The sequence below is a fragment of the Ambystoma mexicanum genome, chromosome 2q (genome assembly GCF_040938575.1).
Source record: "Ambystoma mexicanum isolate Mex_15411 chromosome 2q, UKY_AmexF1_1, whole genome shotgun sequence".
NCBI lineage: Eukaryota > Metazoa > Chordata > Amphibia > Caudata > Ambystomatidae > Ambystoma > Ambystoma mexicanum.
This window is the reverse complement of record NC_090924.1, coordinates 215,064,794-215,077,583: the sequence shown is the minus strand read 5'-3', so window position 1 is coordinate 215,077,583 and position 12,790 is coordinate 215,064,794. Positions and strand designations below refer to the sequence as shown.

Sequence of the window (12,790 nt, the reverse complement as noted above, 5' to 3'; positions counted from 1 at the left end):
CCGGATGTCCGGCCAGGAATCCTCCTTCTTCACATGGGTCACTGGAATCACATTGGGGTCACCAAAAATGTGGGGCAACTCCCAATAATCAGACCAAGAAAATACAACACACTAGGGAAAAAGACAAGAGTTAAATTTTTATACAAAAAGGAAAAGGCGACAATGTATTATGAATCCACTGCCACAGAGCTCTCTGACCTCTTTCGTACAAGATTCGGGTTTTGAACACACAAATCGTCACTCATGATGTAATCAATAAACAGTATTAATCTCCCACCCTCATTGGCTGCCGCCTATTTACATGCTTATAATTACATACAGCTTCTTCAATTGGATCCGCTGTTCGTTCACTCATCTTCGCCACACGTGAGCAACGTCTGGATCCATCATGGAATGCTGCAAAGTATTTGGTTAACATCAACTGGCACCACCCTACCTTTTATCCTAGCCATGTGACATGCACCAGGTTATCTGCATGAACTCAGCTGGACCCTTCGAGCCAGCATGGTCCTTGCGGACAAAGCCGCCCTTTTCTCATCCCAGACGCGCTGGTGCCCCTATCATGCCCTCCCTACTGTATGGGTATCAAAGCTAAATTTTAAGATGATTCAAACTATAGAGGGCATTTTTAGACTGGATGTATGTAAAAAAACAGAAAAAATAAATCGAGGTAGAAAAGACAGAGTTTTTTGCAGTCGAATGACAACATTTATGGGGGCTTTTTGCACTTTTTAAAAAAAACAATAACGTGGGGGAGACCCCCCTATCTTGCACCCACTTCCCCCTTCCTCAAGTTATACCCTTACCCCACCCCCCACCTATTTTTTGCAAAAATGTGCAAACATTTCAAAAACATTAGACCAAAAAAACTCAGTCTTTTAGAACTCGATTGTTTCCAATTTGTTTTTATCTACATATACCTTTTAGACTAGCTAGGACCTTGAGGCATTCTGCTGTGTAACACATGATTAAGGTTTATGAGGGCACCACTATTCCTACAGGAATATTTGGGTGTGAAATATGGCGGTATACAAGGGCTGAATGCCTGCAAAAGATAGAGAGCTCCTTTTTAAGAAGACTACTTATTGTCCCCCGATCAACACCTTTTTAGTATGTGCATCTGGAAATGGCTGACCTATTTCTCAGATAATACATATGTGAGACTTATTTTAACTTGAGCATCACTCCGGACCGTGACCCACAGCCCTTCAACAAAAGATACAATTTGCAATCTGATTACTTTGTATGGTCAAAGCAAAGTAGGCTGCCTAGCCCACATTCTGTCTCTGCTACACAAGCTATCCTGGGCGTCATATTTCAAAGACCCAGAAAGCATAGGAGATGTTTCACAGATGATGATATAAACTAGGGCTATGCAATACTTGCCATCATCGAGGGAAGATGAAATGGTGTGAAAAAATAATGAAGGAATTACTTCTGTGCCATGAGAACTATACCACTTCTTCTAATCATTTCGAGGAGCTTCCAGAATAATTGCTACCCCCTGCGTGAAGCATTGCCATGTGGGAGGATGTCTATTCAGTCTTTCTGTAGATGTACCTGGGACCACAGTGTATTCTAACTGTCAAATACTAAATCCTTCATCTTTATTAGAAATTCTATAAATATGGTTCTCCCAAGAAAACTGAAGTCCAAAAGGAGGAAGCCATTCATAGCCAATGTCATGACTTGTGAAAAGTTCAAAATGTCTTCTCTTCGCCAGCATGCTCTGAACAAAATCCTGATAGAGCTGTAGTTCTGAACCACTGTAACAGAGTGGGGCCTTCTTCCGGGCCTCCAGAAGTATTTTCTCCTTGACTTTATAAGAAGTCAGATTCACACCTACGACTCTTAACCTACGTTCTTCAGTGGAACTTCTAGGGCTTCTTTATGCCAAGTGAGACTTATTTTGACTTGGGCATCACTACGGACAGCAGGCTTCGGCAATTTGAAACGTAAGACTTCCTGAAAGGTGGACTGTACACAATGTGCAATATGTGAATCCTCAATGACCTCATTAAGATTTTTTATATGGATATTCTTTCTTCTGGATCAATTTTCCAAAAGTTCGAAATGACTTTCCAGATCTTCACCATGTCTTCAACCTGCATCAACTTGGCTGTAGGACCTTCACTCAAATCTTGTTTGGCCTGCTCAGTTAGGTGTACCCTCTCTTCTATTTGATCAACATCTGTGCATAGGGTGGAGATAGACAAAAACATGTCAGACATAACACTGCATAGGTTCTGTTCCAGTGAGAGCACCCTCCCTGAGTGATTTGGGTTTGGGCTATGTGGCTTATTTGTTTTTAGTACTTGCTACCACATATGCTGCTTATACTTCTGAAACTGTGGCTAATCTCTGCCCGACCAGTAACACAAAGAGCATTAAAGAGTGGGAAGGTTGTAGATGAAGTTTCCCAGAATTAGCACAGGGCCGTCATGAGGTGGGGGAAGGGTGAGCAAACTGCCCCAGGTCTCTCGCTTGGGAGGGGCCTCACTGCCCCACCCGCCCCAGTGGAAGGCAAGACTGACCACCCATGTTCTTAACATGGGGGACCGTGTTGCCTGCCACTCAGCAGGGGAGCAGCCCCTGCAATTAATGTTTACATAAGGAGAGATGGCGGGGCTCAGAAGTGAGTTTTACTGCCTCTCATTACTACTCCTCTCCGGTCAGTCAGCATGTTAACATTGCAGAGACCCACAACACAAACACGCTGACTAACAGGAGAGGCCTCTACTTCTGTCAAGCAACGTGTTTACAAGTTGGAGAGGAGGGAGGGCCACCCGGTACTCCCGTGGCTGCGCAGGCACATGTGTGGATGCATGCAGGCAAGGTAAGTGTTTCATTTATTTTGTAATGAAATGTATACACGTATTTCAATAAATGTATATGTGTGCATGTCTGTTGGTGTTTATGTTGGTGTCAATGGTGTGTTTGGATTTTATGTATGCATGCATGGAGTTGTGTGAATGGCGGGTGACTGCGTCAGTGAAAGTTTTGTGGTTGAGTGTGTGGGTCAGCCCCCACCCCTAAATTTAGCAGCCATTCAGGCCACTAAATTTAGGTGGGGAGTGGGGGCTGGGGCATGACATTATTTTTTGCTTTACCCTTGATACACAGAACCATGCATCTGGAGTAAAGCAAATATACGTGTTATTACGTGGCTAAAATGGATCACATTGAATGTAGGCCAGTCTAGCCACGTAATAACACTTATCATGTTTGTTTTAACCTGGATGCACCTTAACAGTGCATCAATGGTAAAGCAAACATAAGTGTAAAACATGCCATGCCACATTAAGAAAGTATATGCCGACTGGAGGTAGTAGTGCCAGTCTGCATATGCTTTCTTAATGGGGTATGGCATTTTTTGCTTGGCATCAAGGGTAAAGCAAACACAATGAGTGGCATTATTTAGTGGCTGGGAGTCCTTATATGGTAATACTGGCATATATTGGTGGATGGACATGTATGGGAACAGCCAGCATGAAAATGTTTTTATACTGGCATATGTTGTGGCAAAGGCAGGATAAACATGCTTTGGAAAATGTTCCTTTGTGTGGTTGTTGACTTGCATCTATTGAGTTTTTCTATGTGCTAACATATAAAACCAATTGCAAACTGTATAGCTTTTTGCCCAATTTAAACCCATTGTTTCAGAAATGTTCTCGAAGGCGAGAAACCCTCTCACCTTTCATGCTACCAAACTTTTAATCTCCTCCCTCATCTTCTCTCGCCTCTTCTATTGTTCTTCCCTCTTCCTTGGTCTCCTCGCCTACCACCTTGCCCCCCTCAAATCCATCTACCACTCTGCTATCCGTACCCTCTGCCTTATCTCTCCCTTTGACTCCATCTCTAACTCTCTATCTAACCTAGGCTGGCTTCCTTTCCACTCCCAACTTAAATTTCACTTCCTTTGTCTTGTCTTTAAATCTCTCCATGACCTTGCCCCTCCATATCTCTCCTCTCTCCTCTCATTCCACACTCCCTCTCGCTCCCTTCGCTCTGCTGATCTCTTCTTTCTTTCTGTTCCCCCACCCCCTTGTGCCTCTTCTCGTTTTCGCTCCTTTCAGTTCCTTGCCCCTTTACACTGGAACTCCCTGCCTCTTTCTATCCGCTCCATCCCCACCTATTCTTCATTCCGTTCCTCCTTGAAATCACTCCTTCTCCATTCCCCCCATGACACCCTATTCTCTTTTTCCCTTTCTTTCTTTCTATCTCTCTCTCCCTCTAGTACCCCTATTTTAGCTCTATTCGCTTTCCCCCTTTCTTCCTATGACCTCTCTTCCTACTACGTAATCTACTCCCTAATTTCTCTCCCTCATCCTTCCTTCCCCATCCCCCTCCTCATCTCCTCCTTCTCATATGCAAATTGTTCTACATACTGTTTTTTGGTCTAATTCATGTATATTGTTTGCTTCTACTGTTCTATGTTTGGTGTATTCATGTTGTTTAACTGTAAAGCGCCTTGGATTAAGGCGCTATATAAATACAATAAATACAAATACAAATACAAAAGTTAGTCTGAAATAAACCTTCCTTCAGAGCAGAAACATAGCTTTGCTGTTGTTGGTTTGTAGTTGTAAAAATAAACCATATTTGGTTTCCTCCACACAATCTCAAGGGATTTCTTGTGCCTCCTGTTTTCAGCCCCTCCGACGCTGCCCCAGTGCAAAATTGTGTAAGGGGGCCTTGCCAAATATTTTGCCCTGGGCCTCACCACACCTTGTGACAGCCCTGGAGTAACATACCCCTCTTTTAAGATCCCCTTAGCCAAAGGGCAGTGAAAGGTATGCCAGAGGTCCAAAACCTCTCCTGAAACCCTTACCATGGTAATCCATCGTGGGTTTTAGTTTTGCTCTGTATGATCTTGATTCATGCCCTATACTTGCGTTTATATGCCTCTCCATGCAAACAGTGGTGCCAGGTAACATGTTGGGAATATTGTTTAATCAAGTAATCAATAAATTGCAGTTATACTATGAGATTAATATGCCATGCAAAATATTGCATCTGCGAGGCACCGATAAACCGAACTTCCCATGAGCGCCTGTGCGATTGGTGAATCAAAATGTCTTCTTAGGTTGGCAATATGTTATGTGCAGGCAACACTCTCCCCTTTGCTAGTTCTCCACGCCCTCACACTGCTGCAACACTGTTGTTCACTAGTGTTGCTGACAATTCATAGGCCTCTTTACTGCGTGACCTCAAGGCATCTGGATGCAGCCTTTTCCCATGTCTCGCCACTCAGATGCTCGTCCCTGCAGTGGCGTCGCCAGGAATCAAATTTAGGAGGGGCACAGAGGGGGCCAAAGACAAAGGTAGGGGGGCACAGACAAAAGTAGGGGGAGAACATGGTCACTGCTCGTCTTAGGTAGGGGGGAGCAAGGGGAGGCAGGGTTTCACAGGGGGGGCCCCGGCCCCCATAGGCCCCCCTAGCGACGCCACTGCGTCTCTGCTGTGCGGCGGCCATTTTGAAGAGTTAGACACACCCGATTCAACTCCAACTATGAATGGCAGATAACCGGCTTGGTGGAGTCGAGCTGTGCGTCCTAGTATCTTATTCTGTAAGCTGCTGGCAATGCTCCCAAAGCATTTGTTTTAAATGTTTGTTAAATGTGTCATTTGTTCACTACTGGCTGAAGCCTTGCATACTTGCATACTTCATACCTCTCCTCTCTTCTCTCATTCTACAATCCCTCTTGCTCTCTTCGTTCTGCTGATCTTTTCTTACTCTCGGTCCCCCCACCCCCTTGCGCCTCCTCTTGTTTCTGCTCTTTTCAGCTCCTTGCCCCCTTACACTGGAACTCCTTACCTTTTACTATCTGCTCCTCCCTCACCTATTCCTCATTCTGCTCCTCTTTGAAATCACTCCTTCTTCATTCCCCTTACCTTTGTTCTCTTTATCTTTCCCCTTCTCTTCTAAATTCTCCTTCCCCCTACTACTCACTACTTTCTCTCCCTCTTCCCTCCTTCCACACCCCCTTCCTCTCCTTTCCCCTTTTCTCATGCAAATTGTTCTACATGCCAATTGTCTGGTTTGATTCATTTTTACTGTTTTTGCTTTTACTGTTCCATGTTTATGTATTCTTGTTGTTAACTGTAAAGTGCCTTGGATTAAGGCGCTATATAAAACAATAAATACAAATACAAATACAAATACTGTAACAGGGTATTACTGCACCAGTCTAACTGAAGAATGTGATAAAACTTAGTAACACACACTAAGATGTTTGTTCATAATATTATTTTTGTCCAAGAAAGAATTACATTTCCATCACTGTATCAGCTTTACTTTACAAAAACATCAACATTCCTCCAACATTCCTCAACTACCCCATATAAACTACCAGTTGAGCATTTGGCTGGCATCTTGAAATAAGTGCACAGGCCTCATAATGTGGCACTCTTACATTCGTGATATAGGTTTTTTTTGTCACCTTTAAATCGGACCATGTGACAAAATGTCATAATCACTTTTTCCAAGTTCTTGGAACCCATATAATAAAAATTCCCAAAGTTCAAGGCTGGTATACTTTACTTGCATGGGTTCTGAGCCTGCCCCTTTACTAAGCGGTATGTGAGCTGTGTGTTTAGTAAAGTTTACAAGTTAAGGTGCACCATGTCAGTCACTTTCAGTGGTCAAACCAGTTGTTGCGCAATCTTGGTGCTACACATCACATTGATATTTAAAAAGTGAGTACATCAAATACATCAAAAATATTCTCTGCGTGCACCTCACATTATGCAGAAGCTAGAATATGTTCCAGCATATTTACCTGCGCAGAAATTCTCCAAAGAAGGAGCCCAGTAGGCAAAATATGAAGTCAAAGAGAATAAGGCGATAGATGTCCTCACCAACACGCGTCTCCCAACACTAAGACAAAAGACAAAAAAGCCAGTCAATTACATTACCAAATATGATCAACTACCAAAATAACGCTCAATGCCTACAGCACATCATAGAAACAAAGCATATGATTATGAGCATGGACAGATAACATATGACATACATACTAGTCAGTGTTGCCCAGCATACTTTTAAGCTTCATTCTTTTTTCACTAATCGATGAATGTGGCATTCATGATTAGTAATCTGTTTTAGGATATGGTCTTGGATATTTGTTCTGAGTGGCCTTCTTTGAACAGATGTTCGGTCAGCTGGTCAGGAGTTATTTGCTGCAGAAGCGCGTTGAAATCTCCTGGAGCGTACCATGGGTTCCCTCTCTCACAAAACCAAGTTTGAGCAGATAGCTGTGGAGAGTAGATGGGTAGAGGGGGATGTATGTGTTGTTCCACCGTGGATTGGATGAGCTGGCCAGTGTAGCCTGCCCAGCCTCTTTACAGGGATTGATGGAATCAGGGATTTAAATCAACTTTCGCCTTAAGTTTCGCCACTGCCTTTGACACTGTCAACCATGCCATCCTGCTCAACCGTCTCCGTGATAACCTGGGTATCACTGGTCAGGCTCTGGCGTGGCTGACATCTTTCCTCTCCAATCGTCCCTCCCAGGTCCAACTGGGGTCCTTCCTCTCTGACATCTTTTTCTCCACCTGTGGTGTCCCCCAGGGATCCAATCTCTCTCCCTGGCTGTTCAACCAGTATCTGGCACTCCTTGCCCACCGCATCGCCGCTCTCTGCCCCAACTTTCAGTGCTATGCGGACGATACCCAGCTCATTTTCAGGCTACCCTCGGCCTCCTCCTCTCCTTCCCTCATCTCTGACTGTCTGCCTGCTATCCAGGAATGGTGTGCCGCCAATGACCTCTGCCTTAATGCCAGTAAGACTGAGATTCTACTCATTGGCACACCCACTCCCTCCTTCCCTGCAGCTCTCTGGCCGGCCTCTCTTGGCCCTCTTCCTGCTCCTACCTGCAAGGCAAAAAACCTCGGGGTCATCTTCGACTCCACACTCTCCTTCTCTCCTCATATATCTGACGTCTCTAAGAAGTCACACTACCAGCTGCACTTCCTCAGAGGTATTCTTCCCTTCCTCTCCTTCCCCCAGAAGCTCACTGTCTCCCGAGCCCTGGTTCTCTCAAAGCTGGACTACTGTAACAGCCTCTATCTTAATCTGCCTGCCTCCACTCTCCGCCCTCTGCAACTCATCCAGACCAGAACTGCGAGACTTGTCCTTGGCCTCAAGCCCAGGGACCGTATCTCTCCAGGACTGAAATCTCTACACTGGCTCCCAGTGGCTGCGAGAATAAAGTTCAAAACCCTCTGCATTGTCCACAGGGCCTTCTGGGGCCTGGGGCCTAAATACCTTCAACTCTCTCTTCCTAAATATCTTCCTTCCCGAGCCCTTCGCTCATCCGTCTCCAACTCCCTCAGGGTCAGCCGCTTCTCGAAGCAACGAGCTGGTGGTAGATCTCTCTCCGCGGCAGGGGCCTCTATTCTGGAACAGCCTTCCTGCCTCCCTGAAATTTGAGGAGAACCATCTCCGGTTCCGGAAGCACCTCAAAACCTTCCTCTTTGCTTCTGCTTTCTCTCCCCCTCTCCCCTGCTAATTCTTCACTGAAACTGCACTGAATCTGCAACTGGGCCACTCTCACTGACCTCGGTCCTGTGCCCAGCCACTCTCCACTTGCACTGCCTCCCTGGCAACCCCTGCACTGCGGGACTGTCTCTGTATCCCTACAGCCCTCCCTTCCCAGCACTTGTCTACACTTACCCTGCACTTGCCACCAGCTGGCCCTTTTCTTGTACTGCACTTCCCCCCTCCCCTTCCCCTTGCACTTCTCCCTTCCCCCTACCCCTGCACTTGCGCGATCTGAATGACACCTGGCCTAGTAGGATCGTTGTCTGTCCTCCCCTTGTTTCCCCCCTCCCTGCCTCGTCGCGCCTTGAAACACTTGTGTATAGGCGCGTTACAAATGCCATATCATATCATATCATATCATAAGGAGAGAAGGAAAGCGAAGATGAAAAGGAAGAATCCTGGCACCTGATAGTGGTCAGTTAGACTTAGTATGGATGGGGGACATATTGTTTTAAGACATTCTCTGACGACTGACGATCACCGTAGCCAGTTTATTAGGTAGGGAACACCCCATAGAAGTAGGGACAAATCTGCATTTTCTTACCTTTAAAAAAGACCAGTTCAAAAATGTCTTATAAGAGTCTGCGTCCTTCTTCTGACCCACCACAGAAGCCTGTGCTGAGTTCTGTTTGGTATCCTTGGAACCTGACCATGATAATCTTTACTGCGTGAAATATTGTCTAGGCGTCTTTCTCTTAATTTATGGCTGTAAGCTTATGTGTATAGTGCCTACCACCAGGTATGGGGCCTACATTTTAGTTTAAAGAGTGAGTTAGGCATTTACAGGCCATTTACTGTTATTTATCTACACTATGGCTCTGCTATATGTACTGTGTAACCTGAGTACTTATGTTGCCTATCATAAATATTTTATCTGTGAACTTATAATAAAGTGTATACACTTTCAGTATACCAGTGTGGTGTATTCTTTTCTTGTGTCTGTTGGGATTAATTGTACCTCGACGCCAGCCTTCCTTCGTCCTAGTTAGGCCTGACTGTTCTGCTACAGCTACCATTGGAGAGACTAGTCTTTCTGTTTAGGTGGCACACTGCTCCACCATTAGCTTAGATGGTTCCACATTCCTTCTCAGGGTATTGTGCAAAAATCACCCTTAAAGTGTCACTTTGAGCAATGCATTCCAGGGATGCAAGTTATGGCTGAATTGCTAAGGGCATGAGGTGAGAAGTGAAATATTAGAATAATATTGCAACACGGCCCAGAAAGCAAGGACCATATTATGAAATGTGATATGTTTGAATTTAACATGGAGGTCTTGCTTTAAATAGGTAGTTACATGTTCAAATAGAGCTGTACCTGGTCGTGAGATTCAGCGACGATGTCCAGCCAATAGTAGCAAAGAACTCCGATTATTGAAATTTTAAGGAAGACATTTCTGAAAGAAAGATGCAAAAATACTCACTGTAGGTATTCCAAAACAATTAGCACACATTCTCATTTAAATGTTCAAATACTGATCAAGTTAAATTGGACTTAAGGTTGGGTTACTGGATGAAATCATGTCACCCAGGACACAATGCTCCAGCCAAGAACTTTTAAATAATAATAAAATACATTCTGGGATTAACAACTTAGTTCACACCAGTGAAACCAGTTAAACTAGCCGATTACAATGCTTTATAGAAGGGGTGTTGTGTCCATAGTTTCGGAGAGCAATCTGTGAAAATTAAATGTGTTTCTGAAGTTTAATTTGTGAAGGTCAATCACCTGACCATTTGTGGGAAAGGAAGCCCTTGAATCTAGTAGAATAATATACATATACATATGAGAAGCAGTGAGGATCACACAAGCTAAACTACTTTTTGATGAAGGTCAAAGTGTATTGACTTCAGCAAGTCTAAGGATTAATACTGTTGTTAATGACAATAACAGAGACATTGCTATTGTAAAAATAAGAAGAACGGCAAAAAAAGGAGATTTCTAAATGATGGGAAGAGCATTCCCTCCAGAACTATTTGGATGTTGGGCGTATTCCACGTGGCCTTCAAATTTTGGTTACATACACTACATCTTAAGGGCTGAAGTGGAAGTGCCACAAGCTGCAAAAATATGAATGCATACATTCATATAATAGAGTGCAAGTGCCTACAGCTTCCAATATACAAAATACAGATACCTAATTGGCTGACAAATCCACTATAATGCATGTGCATGCATCATAAAGTGCAAGTGCTAATGGCTGTCAATATATAAAGTGCAAATGCATGAGAGGCTGGCAAATCCACAAATATGAGTACATTAGGCAACAAGAATTAGATAGTAAGAACGTGCAATGCTTATAAAATCACTGCATAAAGTGCAAGTGCTACAGCTGGCAATAAATGAAAGTACATGTGCACAATTAACTGGCAATACCATAAGGTTGAACGCATACCTCACCAAACATAAAAAAGTAAAATAAGTTGATGAAAAATATTAGTATAAAAAATCATAGCAACGACTAATTACTGTAGGCAATAGTGCCTTGCCAGGAAAAAAGTGTGTACTCAAAAAACAAGGGTCCATTCAGATAAATTAGCACTGTATTAGTTAAGATACCAAGTCAATGGGCCTCATTCCGAGTCCGGCGCTAATGGAAAAACGATGGCGGTAAAGTAATACCGCCATCCTTTACCGCCATAGTCTATTCCGACCCATCACACCGTAATTACCGCCGCCGTAAAGTACGACGGCGTAAATAGCGGACCAGTGTCGCGCGCCCGAGACACCACGTCGGAAATAACGCTAAGGCGTTAACCAGTGCTGATCCCAAGTAAAGCGGACACGGTAAAAACGGGCTCCACAAGGGCGCAAAGTACCTTAACGCCATGGCGTAATTACCGGCATCGCAGAGAAGGTGTTAACAACCCTGAACAGTGCCAGAAAGAGGAACAGGTGCACCCAATCAGCACAGGTGGAGTCCATAGAGTCAGGCACAGCACAAAAGGAGCACACCCACACACCACACCCCCTCCCACACCAAGATGATACCAATTCTCGCAGCATTCATGGAGCTGGAGGCCCTGCTTGCAAGGCAGCAACTACGACAACATCAACAACATCAACCACAGCAACCACAGCCCCCACCACAGAGGATACACAGGAGGAGAAGGAGGCAGAGACAGGCCCAGCATGCCCTACCGGTGCAGCCACCATTACCACGCCGTCAGCCCCCAATACCACGCATCAGACCCACCCCCTTCAACCTCACACCAGAGCAGATACACACCCTGTACCGGCTTGACCGGGACACCATAACCACCATAGTGGCCCTGATACATAACGACATAGTGAGCCTAATAGAAATCAGCACTGCCATCCCCCCTCTACCAAAGGTAGTGTCTGTGCTCCACTTCCTTGCCACAGGGACCTACCAGCATACAGTGGGGCACATGCATGGCATTTCACAGCCCATATTTTCCCGGATACTCAACCAAGTGCTCGATGCCCTCCTCAAGCACAGAAGGGACTACATATGCCTCCCCCGGACTCCCCAGGAGACATATGATACCAAAGCTGCCTTCCATGCACTTGCAGGCATGCCAAATTGCATAGGTGCCATCGACTGCACCCACGTAGAATTGGTGGTCCCCCATGCCATGGAGGTGCCGTATCGCAACCGCAAGCAATATCACTCCATCAACGTCCAGATGGTGTGTAATGCCAGTAAAGCCATCACACAATGCAATGCCCGATACCCCGGATCAACTCATGACTCCTTGGTCCTGCGCAACTCTACACTACCACGCTACATGGAGCGACATGCTGAACGACGTACCTGGCTGCTTGGTGAGTAACCGGAATGGGCCATGGCAGTCCATTGGGGCTGTGAGTAGGCTGTCAGCATACTCCACCCGGGTGGTAAAGGGTGGGGTAGAGAGATGCATAAGGGTGGGACCGTCAACGCCATTGTACGATGTAATGGGGTGACTGTATCCTGGGACATGTGTGCATGGCCAGTGGACACCTGCTGCAATGTCAGATTAGCACAGTTCTCCACCATGATTGCACGAACACTTACCTTCATTCCACTCTCATGCAGGTGATGCTGGCTACCCATTGAAGCCGTGGCTCATGACCCCGGTCCGCAACCCACAAAACAGGCACCAGGAGGACTACAATAGATCTCATACCCGTACACGGGTGGTGATAGAGCAGACCTTCGGCCTTTTGAAGGCACGATTTCGTTGCCTCAGCCGGTCAGGTGGGGCCCTCATCTACAGCCACGAGAAGGTGGCCAAGATCAC

General features: G+C 45.3%; 1 protein-coding gene across 3 annotated transcripts in view; it reads right to left on the bottom strand.

The window, feature by feature from the left end:
• TMC5 (transmembrane channel like 5) overlaps nucleotides 1–12,790 on the bottom strand; it is a 662,848-nt gene that overhangs the window by 198,491 nt on the left and 451,567 nt on the right. For all 3 annotated transcript variants that reach the window (XM_069647144.1, XM_069647145.1, XM_069647146.1), the window contains exons 14-15: nucleotides 9,861–9,939; nucleotides 6,783–6,880 (exon numbers count right to left, since the gene is read on the bottom strand). In XM_069647144.1, the coding sequence (XP_069503245.1) occupies nucleotides 6,783–6,880; nucleotides 9,861–9,939 (177 nt within the window). The remainder of the gene's footprint in view (nucleotides 1–6,782; nucleotides 6,881–9,860; nucleotides 9,940–12,790) is intronic.